This window comes from Thermobia domestica, chromosome 13 (genome assembly GCF_964235325.1).
Source record: "Thermobia domestica chromosome 13, izTheDome1.hap1.1, whole genome shotgun sequence".
NCBI classification, from domain to species: Eukaryota; Metazoa; Arthropoda; class Insecta; order Zygentoma; family Lepismatidae; genus Thermobia; species Thermobia domestica.
Window position 1 is genome coordinate 85,471,410 of NC_137466.1, and position 20,287 is coordinate 85,491,696.

Here is a 20,287-nt window from a genome sequence, read left to right on the forward strand (position 1 = left end):
AATACATCAATTTCCATCAAATATACAGGCTTTTCTTGACTTTTTATGGCTTCTTAGGTTCAACGCTACTATTTCGGATTTTTGATACAATCTTAATATTGATGTTTCTTAAAACAAATGCCGACGTATGGAACCTTAATGAAATCTTCCAGGAAGCGTTGAAGGAAAGCATTGCCAAAGCGATCTTCGTTAGTAGGTGTCCCCTGTCACTTGTTGATCACTCTTTGTGGATTGAATTTTTTAAAAAAGAAAATTCGTCCTTCGTATTCTCTTCCATCAAGGTATCGCCTGGCTACGAGTTACTGGGATGCTCAACACAGTGAAATGCAAGGGGAAATTAAAACGAAGTTAGAGGAATCAAGAAATCTTCATTTACAGTGTGATGGTTGGAGTAATTTAAGAAATTAATCTATCAGTTATTTCGTCATTTTAAAGCCTGAACGTGTTTTTGTTGATTTCGCGTTGTCGAAAGAAAATAAACACGACGCACATTACTTGTCTGAAGAGATTATGAATGTTCTGAAAAACATAATCCTGAAAAAATTTTAATAATCATAAAAGACAAAGCGCCCAATATGAGAGCAGCTTTTAAATTAGTAAAACAGAAGTATCCTAGCATAGTATCTTTGGGTTGTATTGCTCATCTTCTCCATTTGCTTTGTTCTGACATCATCGGATATCCGTCGGTAAAGACATTACTGGAAAGTGTAATTGATGTTAAACAATCATAGCCATCACCTGCAATCACTATTTACACAAAACTCAAGTGAGAAAAGGGTTACAATTTCGTTAAAGTTGCCTGAAAAAACAAGATGGGGAAAACCATTCATAATGCCTCCAAAGTGTGCTTGTCAATGAAAATGGGCTTCAGACGCTCGTGTGAGTGAGGAATCGTCATTACCTTCAGAAATCAAGAAAATATTTCTTGATGATGTATTCTGGATTTGTATTGAAAACCCTGTAGCCAATTTGAAACCTATAGTGGATTTGATTAAATGCTTCGAGTAAAATGAGTATCACATAGACAATTTGCAGTCAAAATTCCAGAGACTTCATCTAACTCTGACAGAACAGTTACCATCATCAATCCTTTCGAAAACAGAAGAGCAATCAATGACGGAAAAATTTAAACAAAGAAGTGAACCCGGCTTGGGTCCAATTCTTCTGGCAGCAGATCTCCTCGATCCCACTTTTCACGGCTGTAAATTGACCGCTGAAGAATTGCTGGATGAAGTAAACTTTGTTTGTGAAGTTGGAAAACAAATGGGATTGAATTCTGTTTTACTGACACATGTGAGATCACATTTGACTGACTATAGGGACAGGGGAGGAAATTGGCAAGGAAGTTTTTGTGAGACGGAGTGGAACAAATGAGCTCACTACTTTGGTGGAGAGGTTTTCGAGACATCACTGAATTAGCTGATGTCGTCATTCGAATCCTTTGTGCTCCGGTTACATCTGCTACCACAGAAAGAACTCTCTCTACATTTAGTAAAACAATAAATCGTTTACCATTGGAGAGGACAGGAAAACTAACATATCCTTATGATAACTGGGAGCTTTTAAAGAGATTGCCTGAAGTTTCACGGATGCAACACTCAGGACCAGGATCATCAAGGAACAAGTCACCAGCTGTTGGCATGGAAAAGAACAAAACACCAGAGACATTGGAAGAGGATACAGAGAAATGAGTGACATAGAAGGAAATGAAGAAGCGAGTAATAGTGATGTTGATATTGAAGAATTATTTGATGATTCCGACTCTGATCTTACGGTTGATTCTGAGTAGGACGGTAAAATTTGTGTCGTTTTATAATACTCCAAATATGGTAGAGGTTAAATATAATAAACTTGTTGTGAACTTTAGATCTTTAAAATAGGAAAGCAATTATTAATAATTCATTTTCCGCCATTAATAAATTTGGTAAACCAAAAGAAAACGTATTTCTTTAGTAATAGAGATCCTGCTGTTACTTAAATACTTTAGTGTGTTCATCGGTGATTTGAAAAACTGGAGAATGTATTGTAAAACAAAAGAAGATGAGCCAGATTGAGAAAAATGGAGAAAATTTCATGAGAGGCGAACCTAAGGAAGAACTTAAATTCCGTGTCTAATACCAGGAGCTGCTGGCAGGCAGAATACTTAATAATAGTGTATGACTGGTTTGGTGACAACTGACTTCACTTTCTCTAGTCATCGTTACGTTCTGTCATAAATTTTAAATTTTCGTGTTGGTTTGATCCACTACCAAATTCCACCGCGTAGTTGATTGACTCCTCAGGGGCACACCAAGGTAAGGTTAAGAATTCACAGGGTAGAATGGATAACTATATTCCGCCAAGGGTAATAAAAGGAAATTTAGTGTATGTAGAAAGAAAATTATGGTGAGTAGGTAGGAAATCCGACTGTATCACTTAATAAATATCAAATACATTCTTTAATTACTATAAAAAATGATTAATTAGGTGGTTATTTAGTGCTCCTGTTGCAGGTGATACAAATGACGATTATATTTTTCATTGACAACGATAAAATCCATTTATTGCTAATTGAAACATAAAATACCCATTTTGGGTAAATACCCGGGTATTTACTAGCTGAAATAAATACCCAGGTATTTTACATCCCTAGTCAGGCCTAAGAAAAAAAAAATCATCCAAGAGCATTTGTGTCTGAGGAAGATGAAGAAAATACTCCATGTCATGATCATAGTATTCAAAAGTAAGGTACTTTGGATATGCATTGCCCCATCCGTCTCATTCATTTTATTATTGTTGCAGAGGCTCTGAAAATTTTGATGTTTGTGATACTATGCTGTCTTTCGTTTGAAACACTGAACAATGTGATATTGTATGTATTCCTTTCATATGGTAATCTCAAATTTGTAATAACTTGACAGTGTCATTTAATAAATGTCGAGCTGGCAACACTGCATAATTTTGCACAATGCAAATACTAGCAGGATATTGCTTGACATACTCATATATATATATATATATATATATATATATATATATATATATATATATATATATATATATACGATGAACGAAAAATAGTTGAAATAGGGTTCGTGTTAGCGTAATACTATAACAATATTGTTTAATGTAACTATGATGTTTGTACTATATTAAATTTTATAACTAAATTATTTCAATCAATTTAATATACTTTTTTTTTTTCAAATAGTCCAGATAATCCAAATAAATAATCTGGCAAATAATCTGAATACTGATGCAAGAAAAATTGGTGTTAAAAGAATATTGAAAATGCTAAACCGTTAGATGAAAATGGGCTGAAACATTTGGTATCAAGCCCAAAAGAGAGGAACGATTTCCAGCGTTTGTGACAAATTTGATACCACTGGCTCAAAGCTTGACCGCTCCGAGAAAACCTACGGCCACAACGAACTTTATTAGGTCGGGAATCGAACCAGGAACCCCATGTACCAGAGGTAAGCGCTCTCCATTGAGTTCTATCTTACAGCCTCTATATGATGTATTCGTATATTCTTTCGTTATCTGAACTGCATACTTAAGTGCTCTACATAAAGTCAGTAACCGCGAGTTTGCTATATTAAGTATTATAGGATAATTTCGCGACGTCTTGATACCTTACGTGAAGATACGGAGAGAAATAAAGTTTACATTAGGATTTATTATTATTATTATTATTTAATTTAGGGGTGAAAGTGTTTTCTTGAAAGCGATTAAAAGGTCAGAAACCCTTTTGGGCCATTCTATCGTCACGGGCAGGACATTTACACTACATTTTTGATGCTTTAAAGTTGTATATTTCTAAAAGTACAACATAAATTCTGCTAATTGTATGATATATGAGTAGTACAGACTTAGGAGTATATGTAGCTGATGCTTTCAGTATGTTTTTCTGTTTAGAGTAGAAAATATTAATCCCTAAACGTCTGTCACGGGCGGGGACAAAAAAGAGAAGTGACTTTTGACACACCAAGTGAATGTTACAAAACTCTGTTCTTAGTTACAAAGCTCTGTTACAAAATTCTTAGCTCAAAATGTTTTTATTTAAACGGAAATGTATAAATGATGAATTTTTTTTAACAAACTTCACGTAAGAGAAATTTGCCAAATATTTATATTAATAAATAAACTAAACTTTACTGTGTCACGGGCAGGACACCGTGTGAATCAACACACAAAATCTCAATAAGAATGATTTCAAAAATGGAATAAAATCGAAAATAAGTAAATTTCTGCTGTTCTGTTATAGCATTGTACACAAATAATTCTATTTATTTTACTTGAGGCTCGCTTTTATCACATAAAAATAATAATATGTCGTACATTTATTTCTCACCACCTACACTTTATTTGCTCATTTACACCCACCTTGTAGGGAAATTCGTACAAAACACTGTCTAACAGTATATAAAATAGGTGCTGGTATCCAGTGCCTGTGTCGTGGGAAATCAGCGCCCGGGGCGAGAGTATACGAAGCGCCGCGACGGCGTCCCCGTAAATATGAATGAAGTCGACAGACTAGTCGCAAAGCGTCACCATGGTTGGCGCGACGCGTAAGAAAATTTTCAAAAATAAACCCTGCTTTTCCTTGATTTTGAGCACTTTTTAATACTTTTCCTTCCATTTTATATATATCTTTTATTTTTTCCTCCTGACTTTTGCGCCCACTTACTTTGACGCCCTGGGCCGCCACCCCGCTTCCCCTCAAGGCACGGCACTGCTGGTATCATAGGTATTATTTGATCGAAATGCACGTAAAACACATAATCAACAGTCATGAAAATTTTAAAGCAATCGCTTACGGTCTTCATACGAATTTCCTTGACTTCTCCGTCCTCTTCCACTGGGCTTTGTACGATAGTTGCATGTCTATGTTTTCTTTTTCTGTCCACTAGAGAAAAATTCCATCACAAAAATGTTTCTTGTGTTATATCTTCAACAGCTCTGTTATATCTGGTCTAACACAAGCCTTGCTAACATGCACACCTAAGTCGTCCCTCAGGATAGCTTCATGGCTTTCGGAATCATCATTTTCAGAATCTGAATAAAAGTCTCTTAAAAATTTAAAGATTTTACACGGATGAAGCTCTGATTTAAAAGTTCGACAAACTAAAAAATTTTCGCTGTCAAATTGCAGAAAAAAAAAAGTTTTGATTGGAGACATTCAGTTGACAAGAGCATTTTCCCGTCTTTTATTCAAAGCGTCTTTTTTTTTTATTATTATTATTTCTGCTGGTGATAGTAGTAAAACAGATATATTTTGAAACGAAGAGCTTAAAGCTGCTACGAAATCAGCAGCACATTCTACAATTACTTTCTTTTGTTTCACAAAGTTCCATACTGGCCTTTTTGTACGTACTCCAATCCCATCCACTTTTCCCTTGAAACGAACAAAAAGGTGACGCTAATGATAATATTTATATGAAATTTATTTTAAGTAAAAACATCATACTGACAGTAATAGATAATCCTCTATTTAAGTAAATAATGTTCATGCTTAGAAAACTTTATTTTAGGACACATGGAATCATTTTCTATCATGAATAACCAATGTACACAAACTATCCCACCAGTGGCATGCCCACTGTCACGGGCAGGACAAGTTTTCAAATGGAAATAAATTGAAACATATTATTAGCATTAGTCCAAAATTTGATAAATGTGAAGTACACGTGCAAATTGTTACTTCTACTAAGTACGAACCACATTCTCAAATTTAGTAATTCATTACAATAACTTTTGGTAGTTTTCTGCCACGGGCAGGACACTCAAGTTGACGTTTATATCTTTAATGATATTATAAACAATTTTTATTCTGTAAACACTTTTTCAACTGAAGCTTGTAGCAAAAAGAAGCATCTGGAATAGCTCGAAGTTACTTCAGCCAAACATGCACAATATACCGTAAAATGTTGCCGATAACAAGAATAAAAAATTTCCTCGCAGCTGACATGTTACAAATTCACAAATTACACTTAAAATTTTACGTGAATTCTAAGTATAAATAAGGTTTTCTTTGTGAAAAAGTAAATTTCGTTCTATTTACTTCATATATACGTAAAAATGCATTGGTTATGACAATTTTCGAAAATTTGGGTTGAGGATCACTTTCGCGTGGAATGGCCCTTTTACGATTCTCCAGAATTATACATTTATGTCTTCTTCAAGAAATGAAGTTTGGTGATAACCCATAAACTAAAGTATGTGTTATTCACTCACGTTTAAGCTGCATTTTTCCGCCAATTTTGCTGTCTAGGAACATAAATGATACTCTCACATCTTTGGCAGCAGTATGCATTAACGATGTCATTACAATTTGAATACACCATAATAATTCTGTTTTAATGCTAAGAACCCCTGTAAACTACTTAGAGTTGAGTTGAGTTATTTTAGTTTAGCGTCCCTTTCAGTAGCGAGGCTATCTGAAACGTGGACCTACTGATTAACGTGGAATCCGAACCACATGAGCTCCCGCCGGGAATCGAACCCGGGTCTCCCACGCCAAAGGCGCGTACGCTAACCGCTTAGCCACGAAGGAGCTCTATAAACTACTTTGTTTCGTCCGCAAACTCATACCTACTTGCAGGTGGAAACCACACCTGAGTAGGCATCACAAAAAAACTTTTAAGTTCTGTACAGATGAGGTATAAAAAGGATGACACTCGAAGTCAAAAGGTACTGGTTTGTTTTCTTCATTCACAAAGGGATGGCTGTTCCTAATATTAAAATGGATGTGGCCATCTGTATATACCAGTAAAAGTATATGAAGATGTCAATATGACAACAAGAAACGCACATTATGAAACTTCGTTACTTCCACAGTGTAAGGGAACAAACTATTAACACTACTTTATGATAATTTCAACCGGAAATTCTGATCTTATCTCTTTTCTCGTCTTTCATTTCACTGCAAATTAATTGTCTTTGTTACATTTTTGGAGTAGGGTGCTAGCAGAGGTATTTCCATGAGGGAACCTAAAGAACAGCTTTTATGGTCCTCTCTCAAAAGCTGCATTCCAGTTACAAAACAATTTTACACATGTCTTATATATATGCATAAATTGTTTTACAGAACTCTGAACATTTCATATTTCCATTGAAAACGCATACAAAAATTTGGCTCAAAGAAATGGAGAGAAAGAGAGAGACATTTTATTTTAACTTAGGTACAGTCCACAGCAGAAAACCTGCAACATGAGTATGTACGTTTATTAGAAAACTACGCCTAACAACGCAGGGAATCAACATAACGTCTAAGTAGTACGAATCACGCCAGGAGAAAACTCGGCGTCCTCCCCTGCACACTTATTTTGGAGCAAAAAACTTCGTCGTTTCACAATCAACTTACATGCTCATGTTGCAGGTTTTTTGCTGCGGACTGTACCATAAATAGTGTTAACAAATTGTTGCTTCGTTTTTAATGTCACAGTGACCAGAGATAGGTATGGCTCGGTTCGGCTTGTATGTGGTACTTTATTTCTCGTTAACTACTGGGTGGATCTGAATGAAATCTGGAGGGCAAGTACCCCATCGTTTGAGAAATACCAGTCGAATATTTGATGGCCGAGTTCGGTCAGGGACGGCTCGGCACGGCAACGGAGACCGTGTTCCATAGCTTTGCACGCCGCGCGCTCGAAGAGCTTCAGAATCACAAGAATTCTTATGTGTTGCTTTACTTAGTCCCAAGGTTGCCAGATATCCGGATGCAGCGTCAAGAGTACCCGGGTTCTCCTGCATTCTATGGCTCAACAAGTGAAACTAGCTCGAACAAGGAATGGACTAAATGGATTTACATGTTAAACTGCCTATATCAAGTGACCTGCCAATAATTGCAGAACACCAGTGGTGGTAATATATAAATAATTATCTATGTGGTATCTATATTGAATCTATGTGGGGTAAATAAATAATTATCTATTATAATTAGAGCCCGGATTATATGTAATATTTTGCCAAATATGTACAGTCCCCACATAAGCACCTGGACCTGACTGTTATAATTCCATTAGTTGGGGTCCAAGTACTTATGTGGGTGACTGTACATAAATACTTAAAAAAAAAAAAAAAAGCTAATTATATGTAGTAAAATATGTAACATCATTCAAATATGTAATATCAAAATATCGCTAAAATATGTTTTCGTATATAATTTTGTTTTTATGCAATTTGAATACTTTATATTGTATACATATACTGTATGTGTGATATTTAATTTAATTAAGCAAATTTGAAAATGAATTTGCTAAGCTTTCCAATAATTAGATCATGAAACAAAATGCAGTTCAACTCGGAAAAAAAATATATTTTGGAACATTATGGCATATCAAATATAATAGAAAGTTTTCACAATGTACTTACCAAAACTATTCTTGCATGAATTTAGAAACATAGCACTAATATATACACTGCACTCGGTTAAAGCAGTTCGTTGTTTATTTCTAAATAATCACTTGTTGTATGACAGTTTAAGAAATGTTACATTTTTTCTAATATTCAAATACAATCCAAACTATCTGCGGCACTTATTTAGAAAAACAATGCACCACGATATATTTTGCAACGTTTTCAAAAGACATAGAAAGACGCCGTCACATGTCGACACTGGGATGAATTTCATGAAGTGAATTTTATCGGGGAAAATATTATTCAGATCTTCTGTAACTTCTCCATTCAGGATTTTACACACACTGAGAAATGTGACGAACGCAGGGTTCCTTTCCAGTACCCTCTGGAACTTAGCAGCAACATTCACGCTAGCTTCTCGAACATCTAACTTCTTTCTCGCATCCTCCAAGACACTCAGGGATTTCTGAAGCAAGAGTCCAGAAGTTTTCAATTTCTTGATGCTCTCCGGAAGCCAACCAAAATGACTTGTAATGTATGCAAGCAAAGAAGACATCTTGGGAAGAGAAAACGCAGCTTGCGCTTCACGCACGGAAACTGCACTGTCGACGGGGAAAGAGTCTACAACGGATTTGACGCCCTCAAAATGTTCGTTGTAAAATGTCATTGCTTCTAGCCAAGTACCCCACCTTGTTAACACCGGCTCGGGAGGGAGAGGTACATTTGGCAGACGTTCCTTGAAACAGTGGACTCTTTGGGGAGCCTTCAAAAACAACATCTTTCTACTGGAAATAAGTTTATTCACATCAAGAAAGTTGCTTCTTACTTCCTCTGCGACACATTGAAGTGCATGTGCAGCACAAGTGAAGCGAACTAAGTTGGGTAGAAAACTTTGAGTGCGTTACCTGCCTTTAACATGTACGCTGAAGAGTCGGTGTAGAAAACATGAACTTTCTTCGCTTCAACACTACGAGGCCACAGCACTTTCAGGCCATCATTTACGAACTTGCCACGGAAGAAAGATTAACACATTCAAGCTCGTTGCAATATATGAAGTAGGATTTGGAGGACGAGTTGGGATCTAGCTTGCCAACTATTAAATAAGCTACAAAGCGTCCCACACTGTCGGTGATTTCGTCCACACATACGAATCACCGATTTCAACGCGAATTGCTTCGACACTTTTGTTGTAGCAAGCATCGAGGTAGTTTTTACGCAATGTAAATTCGTCCGAGATATTTCGCTTGCAATACTTCAAGAAATAACGGTATTCTGGCACTTGAAGCTTGTTTCAAGACATGTTTGCAGCTACTAGTGCACCACACGTGTCCGCGAAAAACTCATTCTCCAGCAAAAACGATCCCTGTCGCATCTGCATCAAAAGAACTTGTTTGTGAAAAGATTCTCGTTTCTTTCTCGTGTGAAGCGCCGTTCGTATATATTGTTCGAATTGCGATTTCATGGTGCAACTTATCGTTTTGTCACATATTGTACAAATCACCACCTTAAGATCGCTTGTAAAAGCATCATCTACAGTAACCCACGATTTTAACTTACGTTAGATGCTAGCGATGATGCCATGACGAAAGATCAATACACAAAACCTCAATCCACGATAAACACGTCTACAAGATAATGTCTCTTCGTATGAAGAAATTTTCCACAATACGTCTACTTTTATGTCAGACAACACGGAGGGATGAAACTAGCAGGGTGACTTTCCTTGAAAGAGTGATGGAATGAACTGCCTCAGCAGGTAAATCTTCAATGTCAGACATCTAAAATTAGGTATGACCTTCTGCTCCTCCCCCCTCCTAAAGCTTGGAATACAGTGCAGGACAAGGCAAATTTATAGGAAATTCCAGTAACATTTTTGCACGTTTTTTTTTTTTTCATTCCTTATAACATTTACAAGTAGAGAATGGTTAGGAAATACAAGAAACTGCTAAAATATTTGATTTTATGTAAAATGCCTGAAAATATGTAATTTTGAGTAAAATATGTAAAATAAAACCTACGTATGATGATCTTGTTCACGTGATTCGTGAAGATTTGAACTTTTCCGGAACTACATGCAAGGAAAAAAATACATAATTACATATAATCCGGGCTCTAATTATAATATTTGTTACTTAATTGTTAAAATAAGCACTAGCTTGTATCCCGAAATAGTATTTATTCTTTTACGTATATAATTGTTAATATGTACCTTAAAGCGCCAATCAGCAAATACTTAATTGTTGTTAGTTATTTACAAGGATTATATTTTCATGTAACAAAAGGTTATAATTAAATTAAATTCATTGTTACGCCTATATTATCGCGCAATACCAATATTTAATTATTTGACACAGGTGGCGATGGAAATTAAAATTAGTTTCAACGGAATGGACTGTAAAATTAGTTTTTTTTTCTTTCTTTCTTGAAATCTGTATTATCAACACTTGATACAAAGGATTGTTCATTACTGCAATACTTTTCGAGAAAGCAGATGCACTAAACCTGTGGATCAAAATAATGCAGTGTATTCTCGCTATATCATTAGTAATGCGTATATCGAACTAGTGTTCAATGTAATGGAAGCTTTATGATCAGATGATAGAATGTCAACAGAACTTGTGAAAGCTGAAACTTATGTTCAAATGAATTTGAAAATGATTTTTCAAGAATTCCACAAAGTGGTTTTGGATGCAATGAGAAGATCCAAAAAATAGGAATAATAAGGTAGATGTATATAATCATCAATTTATTTTCAATCAGTCGGTACAGTATCTGGTTAGTGATAGAAGTTATTATAATAGTTAGTAATAGTAGTTATAAATGCTAGAGGTAGAGAGAGACATATACGGATTTTCAGTCTCAGATCTGCGTCCGCAACAACAAATTATGCTTATATAAGGGCTTGTCTTAAGTTCAATTTGACAACTGTACTTTGTTCGAAGAAAACACTACGATCAGGAATCGCGTTTTTAACTGCTGGTAATCACTTACACGCACACTTGTTCAAAACTTGCAGTATCAATAATAATAATAATAATAATAATAATAATAATAATAATAATAATAATAATAATAATAATGTGTGCGTGTCATCCAGAGCCACCAAATTTTGTACACAGACACATCTTCACCAGACTTAATAGTGTATGAAGACGTTTCTTCGATTTTCGGGTCGGGGTAAGGGGTTTATTGAGGAAATCAAAATGTATACATGTTTCTCGCAGTTTCTAAAAACGCTCTGCCTATATGCAACCAAAATTACATTTTGGTTACGTATGCTTACATAACATTATGTAAGGGAATAATGACATTATTTTCGCTCCTTATGTCCACGTTCTGAATTAAGATCCGGCAACCACGGGTGCTTATAACTATACATATATAAAAACATCCTGGGCTAATTATTTAAACAAGCTATTTGCAATTTGTAATATTTCTTTTCAGTTGCTTTCATCTTTTTAGAATTTCCAGGGCACATATAAAGGTCTTTTTTTTTTTTTTTTTTTTTTTTAAAGGTATTAATGAATTTACCTTCAATTGTCAGTAAATCAACGTCTTTCTTTGTCTCGCCTGTGTCTCCATCTCCAGCTGGGCTGTCTGCATTCTTCATATCGACATCAGCTACTTGTTCCGCAACCATCTTTACTCTTCTCACGATCAATCAATCACATGTAAATCCTTACAATTACTGAAAAATATAAGAATAACACAACAGAGAATTAATCTTCAAAACTAACAGTAAAAGAAAACATTACAAGAGTCCTTCAACTTCGACCCAGGTTTTAGCTAGTATTATCTTTACTTTGAAATAAACAACTATTATTATAGTCCGCGTCATCCAAATTGGCGTGTGGCATCAGCCAATAAGCTCGCAGTGCCCTGTTACTAAATCTTCAGGGAGGAATATAATCATTCATAACTGATTTTGTTCGCATTTGTGGACAATTATGAATGATTAGATTCCTTCCTGAATGTTTAGTAACAGCGCACTGCGAGCTTATTAACTGATGCCACACGCCAATTCGGGTGACGCGGACTATAGTGAGTGTTTGACAAGACTGGAACATTATGCTTTCTCACATTGTATTTCCAGTATACAGTTTGGATTGGTATAGTGGACCATGTTACAAGGCTATTCACAGAAGCTACTGGGTGCTTGAATTAATTCCCGCTGTTTTTTTTATACAAATGACAAGTTGTCATTCCAGTTGTCTATTCTTGTGGAATGAACAGAACGACATTCTTCTACTGAAAGTACTGTCTCTCGGCAGCTTCAAACTTTTCCCACTTTTCGGATAACAAATGAATTCCGCGATAAAAAAAAAATTTAAAAAGCGAGTTTCTGTGAGGCAATTCACCCGTCCAATCAGTTTTGGATATCTTCGACAGTTTTGAAGTGTTGCACAGAAAGATCATGCTGTATGGATCGAAACAAATGGTAGTCGGAAGGGGCGACCGCCGGGTGATGTAAGACATCCCATCGCAATCTCTCAAATGTTTCTGTCACTATACCACATCCAGACTTAAGAGTGGACTGTTGGTCTTATGGGAACAGCGATGCCAAATTGAGCATTAAAAAAAATGCAGAACAGATCGCGCTTCTATTATACTGCCGACTGATGTTGCAAACTCACGTAGTAAAAAGGAAATCCACACCACGACGACTAATAAATAATAATAATAATAAATAACTTACTACATTGAATCAATCACATTCCAAATAATCAAATTTCTAAAGAACCCGTAGACCTTTTGTCTGATCGCACTCCCAACAAATTCATTATTTTTTACAAATCGACTGTTCTTAGGAATTTTCTTTCTTAATCGCTTCTTGTTTAGTGTTACTAAAGGTCCATGCGATAACTCGCTTCGAATTTTGAAAAACAGTTGTCCTGGAAGTTTTCGTGGCTTCAGCTGTTTCACTCGCGACCCAACTTATACTTTTACCCGGGTTTTTCTGCTTTCAATAATTAAACACGTTCATAACAATAGCCCTTTATTTGCTCTTCAACACCTGACCATTCTTAAAGAGGTGCTGGCTGTAACTTCTTCCATTTTGATATATTAACACACACTCACGCACCTATGCACACACAGACACGCGATTTTGTTCCCAGGACAGCACAGTACGTAAATGAACAAAATCAAGAAAATGCCGAATGTTCAGAGACACATTCTGCACAATAACAAAGACACAACAGAGAAGAATTTCGTTTGGAGTCTGACGTAAGCCATCTAGCGTGACAATAGAGGATACAGTAGGGAAGCTATTGGCGCCCTACCCACCGCACCAAACTGTCTCCCTATTTCCTGGTGTAGTTTCTGAAACCAATGCTATTATGAAACCCAACAGAAATCACAGTCAGTTATGAACTCCCAAAGAAATTTCAATGCACGAAAGATAAAAAAAATATGAAATATGTCCTGCAGCAATTCTCGCTGAAATTTCCTTTTCGACGAGGAATATATATAATTAATAATCGAACTCAGATGTACCGAGAAAAACTTCATGAATCAGTGTTTGGCCTAAGAAATTTTATACTTAGCATTTATTTTTATTAAGTTAATAGTTTTGGAAAGATATGGATTATGGCTGTAGCTTCGTTAAATAATAATAATAAAAATAGACATAATGAAACTGAAGTACTTGAAAAATCATCCCGCAGACCATCCCCTGAAATTATTACTGCCTTTTTATTCAGAGTGCCCCAGTGGATGAATGGTTACGCTCGTCGCCTTATAATCAAAGAGTCCTGGATTCGATTCCCGGTGGGGGCACGAGTTGTTCGAATCTCGCGTTAAGCTGCAACCACTTTTCTGCTGTCTTTCCTTTTTTGATTAAAATATCTTTCCTTGGTTGAGACAGAAAAAAGAAAGAAAAGGAGATGGAAAGAAATTTTACTTTTTCTAAACATCAGAAAGATTTCATTCAATTCTTTCTGGCCGTGCTTTTATTCCTTTTTAGCTACCTTTTTTCGTACTTGAAATCAGTGGAAGTGACAATATTAATGAGCTCACGAATGTAGGTTGACACTACGGTGAAATTTCTCGGCAGTTGGCAATAGACAGAGATTTACCCAAGAGGATTGAAAATACAAGAATGACAAATGTCGTATAACCGAGAACCTCATACTAGCACCACCACACAGAGAAAACATGCAAACATCGCTATGCAGAAAACTCTAAATCTCTACAGAAACGTCATCAACTCAATATCAACCATAACAAAGCAGAATACTGTATCTCAAAGTATGCGTTCACTGGGAGATCAACACAATCTCAGTGGAGTGAGGGAAATAACGATAGTGCAATACGTCTTCGTGTCATTCAAACATTGTCAAGACTAAATTTCTTCTACACTCAGCGAAACAACGCAATAATCACTATTCAATATATATATATATAACACTATGAGTCACCACAATACCTGACTGCATAAATGATTAAAGTTATAAACACCAAAACTATCATCGTATTAAATTTAATGTCAACCAAACAAGTTATCGAAAGGCAGACTGTATTACTCACCGTAAGAGCATACTTCACGTGAAGTAGAACTAGCAAATGTCTCAGAGTCTATTAAGAGAGCAAGCCTGAAAAACATATGTGAAATGGCAATATCATCACTATTTCACTTACAATTACTAGTAGATGCTCTAGGGTAGGCTACATATTTAATTGAAAAATGAACTCACTTTGCATCCATTGTTACGCGTTTCATTCAAGAATTCATAACTTCTATATTTCGGCGTGTGCTGTGGCTGCGGACATAATTCTTGAATGAAACTAATAGGATCGGTGCAAAGCGAGTTCGTTTTTATGTAATCTACTTTATTTATTATCTAAAACTTCGAACCTCGTGCACCAAAGTATGGAACTATTCTCTTAATTAATGTTACGTTCAAAGTATACCAACAACGATCAGTTATCGAAATTGACAGTAAATCAGTTAAATTTGAATGTAGTTATTTCAACCATAAAACTTCAGTAATTTCGCGCTTAAATTTTATCGAATTAGGTGTAATGTTAATTTCGTTTTTTAATTTCGTGGTAAAAGATGTAAATATGCCATTATACTACATTATGACTTTTACGTTTTAAAAAATTGTAGGCCTATATTTGTATTAATATTTTATTTGTGCTGACCGCTTGGTAATCTCCAGTGGCAATGATCCACGTAGCAGATTTCAATTTCGTTAAACTACAAGTTGTGGTTTCATACAGTTTACATGGCTCTTGGTATGGGGTAACTAGCAGTTATGATTGTACCGGTATCTTAAAGTAATTTACTGTTTCGTACAGGTTAAGAAAACAAGGTCAAATTTATGTAACTGTAAAACTCACTTCTCCGTGGAAATATATCCCCATGACTTCCACTCTCTTCGTTTCTTGCCTATACCGATACCCCACAAGCGGTGCCACTAGAAAGTTATTTAACAATTACAATTATTTTATTAATGATCATCTAATGACGTCTAGACCCTTATTTTCTAGGCGCCAGCCAACTGCATACAGATTTATAATATACCCGCAAACGACTACTCGTTTGAGAAACACGTACGTACCAAACAACTTGTGCTATGTGAACACTACATACAATATTGTCATCTATTGCCGTTAATGGTAGGGTAAAGCTACTGGGCCAGCGCAAGGGAGGCGAAACGAGGGCACTACATCCGCAGACATTTCTTCCGATCATGGCTCCAATTTTTAAACTTTTTCATGTTAGTTCGCCTACATTCAGTAAGTTTAGGTTAGGTTAGGTATCATAATCTCTTAATGTATTTCTGATTGCTAGATTACGTTTTCCCGTTTCACTTTGCTGAAGAATTACACAAATAGATACTAAATTCTACCTGTAAATTCTCTACTTGGTAGAACCGTCTGCGTAAGTAAAACCAAACCGAGTGCCTATACACGCAAACGAAGACAAATGCGAAAAATATGCACCAACCTGTGTTTAAGTTGTACCAGTTCAGCATTACAATTACAGGTAATTCCTTACCTTGGATAAGGCGGTGATACCCTCTCACTGTTAGTATTATTCACAGCTGTTGTTAGTTTGCTCGCGTATGTGTTATTTGTTGAGATTCTGTTCGGCTGATTGTGGTGGTGTGTTGAAGAAGGCAAGTTGCATGGAGACTGTAGATGAAATACGATTTTTTTTTTTTTTTTTTTTTTTTTTTTTTTGTGAACCTTTTATGAAATTTAATGCATGTGATATTCATTCATGGTTTTTAAATATGTATGTTATTAATTGTGATGTGAATTCTTATCGTATTTCTGCCCTGTGTGGCTTGCTTGAGTTTGAACAGACATGCCAGAACTGTTCACAGCCTCTGACTTCATATATTAGGTTTCGTGAGAGCAGTGGTATGATCGTGTATGTAGTTTGCTACAATCAGAAGTGTTTGCGGTACATGAAGTTTATTTCTATTCGTAAAGGTACATTTTTTGATAATGTGAAATTAAGCATTGGTGAAGTACATACTTTTTTTTGTTTGTTTGTTTGTGGTGTGACCAATTATGAATTACTGATTCATTTTGTGTTTGTGAACTTTTAAGTAATACTAGCGTGTGCGATCGGTTATCATTTTGTTGTGAAGTTTGTTTAGAAATTCTAGTTAAAGAATCTAGTGTGTTGAGTGCTGGATCGAACTTTCATGTTGAACTTTCTGATTCCTTATTTGGTAGACGTAAATTTAATGTCGGACGTGTGAGACGTACTGATTTTGATTGTTGGTGGTATATGCAGGGAAATTAGCTATATATATATATATACTGAATGTGTTGATAATTTTCGCTCCCCCGAAAGTCTAATATTATTGTTACTCATATGCACTCAGAGTCTATTGTGTTAACTGATTGTTGGAAAGGTTATAGTGCACTGGAGAAAGAAAAATGGCAGCACGTAATTGTTAGTCATTCTTTGAATTTTGTCGATCCTCCTATTGGTGCTCGTACTCAAAATGTGGTCCCATTTGAAGCGGAATTTGGTGTTTACCAACAGGTCTGAAAATTTGATTTTGAATTTTTCTTGGTACGGTATTTGTGAAAGCGGAAATTAGGTACGGATGATTCTCATGTTGAATGTTACTTCCTTTCTTTACGTGAAATGTCGTATCATTATAGGTTACTTTAATTTCTTTCTTTCTTTTTTTCTTTTAATTGTTTTATAGAAGTGCTATGTTTTTATTTAGGTTAGGAAGTTTAGTTTTTTTCTGTGTATTTATAGGATTTAGATTTCTGGGCTTTCGGCATTTATGGCCCTTTAGCCCATTACGTCTGAGGGATTAGGCGAGCACATTATCTGGGGAAAGGGACCTATAAATTAGGTGTCACCTCGGCATTTGCCTGCTGTGAATGAACAAAACCTCATTCAGGATGGCTTTCCTAAAAATTGGTTTTATACTTTTTCGACCGACTGCCCCAACCGTAAATCGAACCCAGGACCGCTCGCACTGAAGGCGAGAGCGTTAGCGACTACGCTACGCGGGCTAATCTATGTATTTATAACTCGTGATGCTGTTTGCTCCAGAAAGTTCTAAATTACTGACCTTCCATATAGGATAGTAGAGGCTCTTACTTCTCTATACCAAACTTTAATATATAAAATTTACATATTACCGAGCGAGCGATAGCGAACGAAGGCGGGTAGAAGCCCAGTAGGCACGTTTTCCGTTTTTATTACAGCTCAGGATTTTATTCTGAAATTGGCCAAGTTATTCACAACACCTGCCGAGGAACCAGATTACGCTTACGCTCATTATGGAAGTAATACACCTATATATTGGTATATTACTACCATGATCGATGTCTTCCTGTTGCTTAAGACGTGTTGAGAGTGATTTGGTCACTGCTCTGATGGAAGAGTGCACTTTGAACAGAACATTCATAGGAACCGATATAATAAATAGCAATTACACTCTATTAATTTTAACCAAATAGGTCCAGACTTCCCTAATTCGACCCTACCCTAATTATTGCTACCTTGCGTCATGTCAACAACGTGACAAAATCATTTGTTCTGCATAAAGTGCACTCTTGCCTGGACGGATTTGCTCTTGGGAACTCGAACTGTAACTGAGGAAATAGGTTTGTTACTGCCTTGCCAAATACAGACCTGTCCAATTTCATATGCTAAGGCTCCCCTTGATCGAAGGAACATAAAACTGGTTTAAACGGTATTTACCTAATTGCTGAACAATTCTACTTTTGGATGCATGGCTTGAGCGTTTATTGTAAAGTATTTCCAGTAATAAAATGTCCCATACTTTCATCTGCACCTGTTTCATCCATCATTCATTTCTTTTTTCAGTTTAATTCATTAGAAAATCACCTTTCATATTAGTTTCTTATGTAAACAGAATGGTCTTATTAGGTATGGAAAAAACATCTTTAAGCAGATAGTAAATGCTCTGTGGCACAAAGAAAGGTTTTCATAAATGGCCCTAGTTCACTGTGAATTCGGGAAATCAAAACGATGAAAATCTCGTAGTAACCCAGCATTGGTTCTTACTACATTCCATTATATATCTCTTACTTTCTACCTGTTCCTAGCAGGAAAAAATTTAGCACAATATAGGATCCAAATTATAATAACGGTGTATAGAACCCACCGGTAGCACAATTTAATCATACGAATTCTAAAAGCTACGTCATTCTATCTCCCAAACATGCTTAACTAACAATCTATCTCCCAAACTTGCACATTGAATGAACAAATAATAATAATAATAATACTTACTTCCCAAGAGCACGCTGTTTTATAATGCTATTTTTATCTGTCAAACTTTACCAGTCATTTTTCTGAAAACGGAACAACAAAATTAGTTTGTCAGTATCACAGTCAATTGTCAAAGATTAGTTTATTTCTTCGTCTTCTTTAATTGTGCTTCTTCTTCTTCTGTTGCTATATACCTCAGCGAAGTACGCTCTCGTGGCAATTATCGGCGGTGATGTTAAAATAAAATGATGGAAATATGAGATGAATCTTTAGAGATGATTACAAGATGTGAAATAACGTAGATATCGTTGTAAATAGAGATAATAGGCGTAAAGAACAAGTGGAGATAAGGTGAAAATTAATGAAACGACATTAAATGGGCCAGAACCAAAACAATTATTGAGAATGGCTAGAAATTGTAGGCGATGTTGTTGGTAGAGAGGACAAGAGAAAATGAAATGATTGATGGTGCCAGTATCGAGACCACAATTAAAAAGACGAGTAGTGCGTTCTCGAACAAGAAAAAATCGGTGGGGAGTATAAAGAATCTGAAGTCTGTTACGGAGAGGAAAATGGAGGTGAAAGGAAGGAAGAGTATGATGAAGGAACCATTATAGGGAACGGAGAGTACAAGGATGGTGCCAGTACCAACGTGCCTCTGTACATGAAGTATTATAAGTAGTCCAGCGTTGATAATGAAACGTAGTAAATACCGGGAAAAGGTCAGTAGGCGAGACTGAAAGAAGGATGAAGGTACGGTGAAGGACTCCATATGAGGCTGCAGCATCCGCTAAGGAATTTCCGATTATACCTATAAGATCTTTAGAGCCGACTAAGCAAGTGGTAAAGGTGAGGAAAGTGCGATAATGAAGTAGGAGACGCATTTCAGAAAGAATCCAGGACAATGCGGAAGTCCAGGGGGAAGATTCTGGGGATTGAAGTAGAGATTTAGAATCTGGGGATGCAGCTAGATGGATACTGATGATGAAGAGAATGAAGAAAGGTCCGCAAGTAGGGCATAAACTTCAGTGAGAAAAGTACTGACATAATGGGCCAGTTTAAAGCTGAAACATTGCTGAAGAGAGGAATCGTAAATGGCTGAACCCCAATGCAAGCCCTGAACAGAACTGTCGCAGTACAAATGCACAGTGTGCTGAAGGAGAGGAGGAGAAAAGATGTTGGTAACAGGCGAGGGCGGAGAGGTGGGGAGGAGGGTATTGG

General features: G+C 36.2%; 1 protein-coding gene across 3 annotated transcripts in view; it reads right to left on the reverse strand.

Annotated features, from left to right (window-relative positions):
• The window catches only part of Rpn3 (regulatory particle non-ATPase 3), a 120,909-nt gene extending 101,664 nt beyond the window's left edge, over positions 1-19,245 (reverse strand). For 2 of the 3 annotated variants that reach the window (XM_081736003.1, XM_081736005.1), the window contains exons 1-2: positions 19,088-19,245; positions 11,872-12,028 (exon numbers count right to left, since the gene is read on the reverse strand). In XM_081736003.1, coding sequence (XP_081592129.1) covers positions 11,872-11,980 — 109 coding nt within the window. In that variant the 5' untranslated portion in view covers positions 11,981-12,028; positions 19,088-19,245. Of the gene's footprint in view, positions 1-11,871; positions 12,029-14,868; positions 14,934-19,087 lie in introns of all 3 variants that reach the window. The other variant, XM_081736004.1, reaches the window with a different exon arrangement.
• Between the last annotated feature and the right edge of the window lie 1,042 nt (positions 19,246-20,287).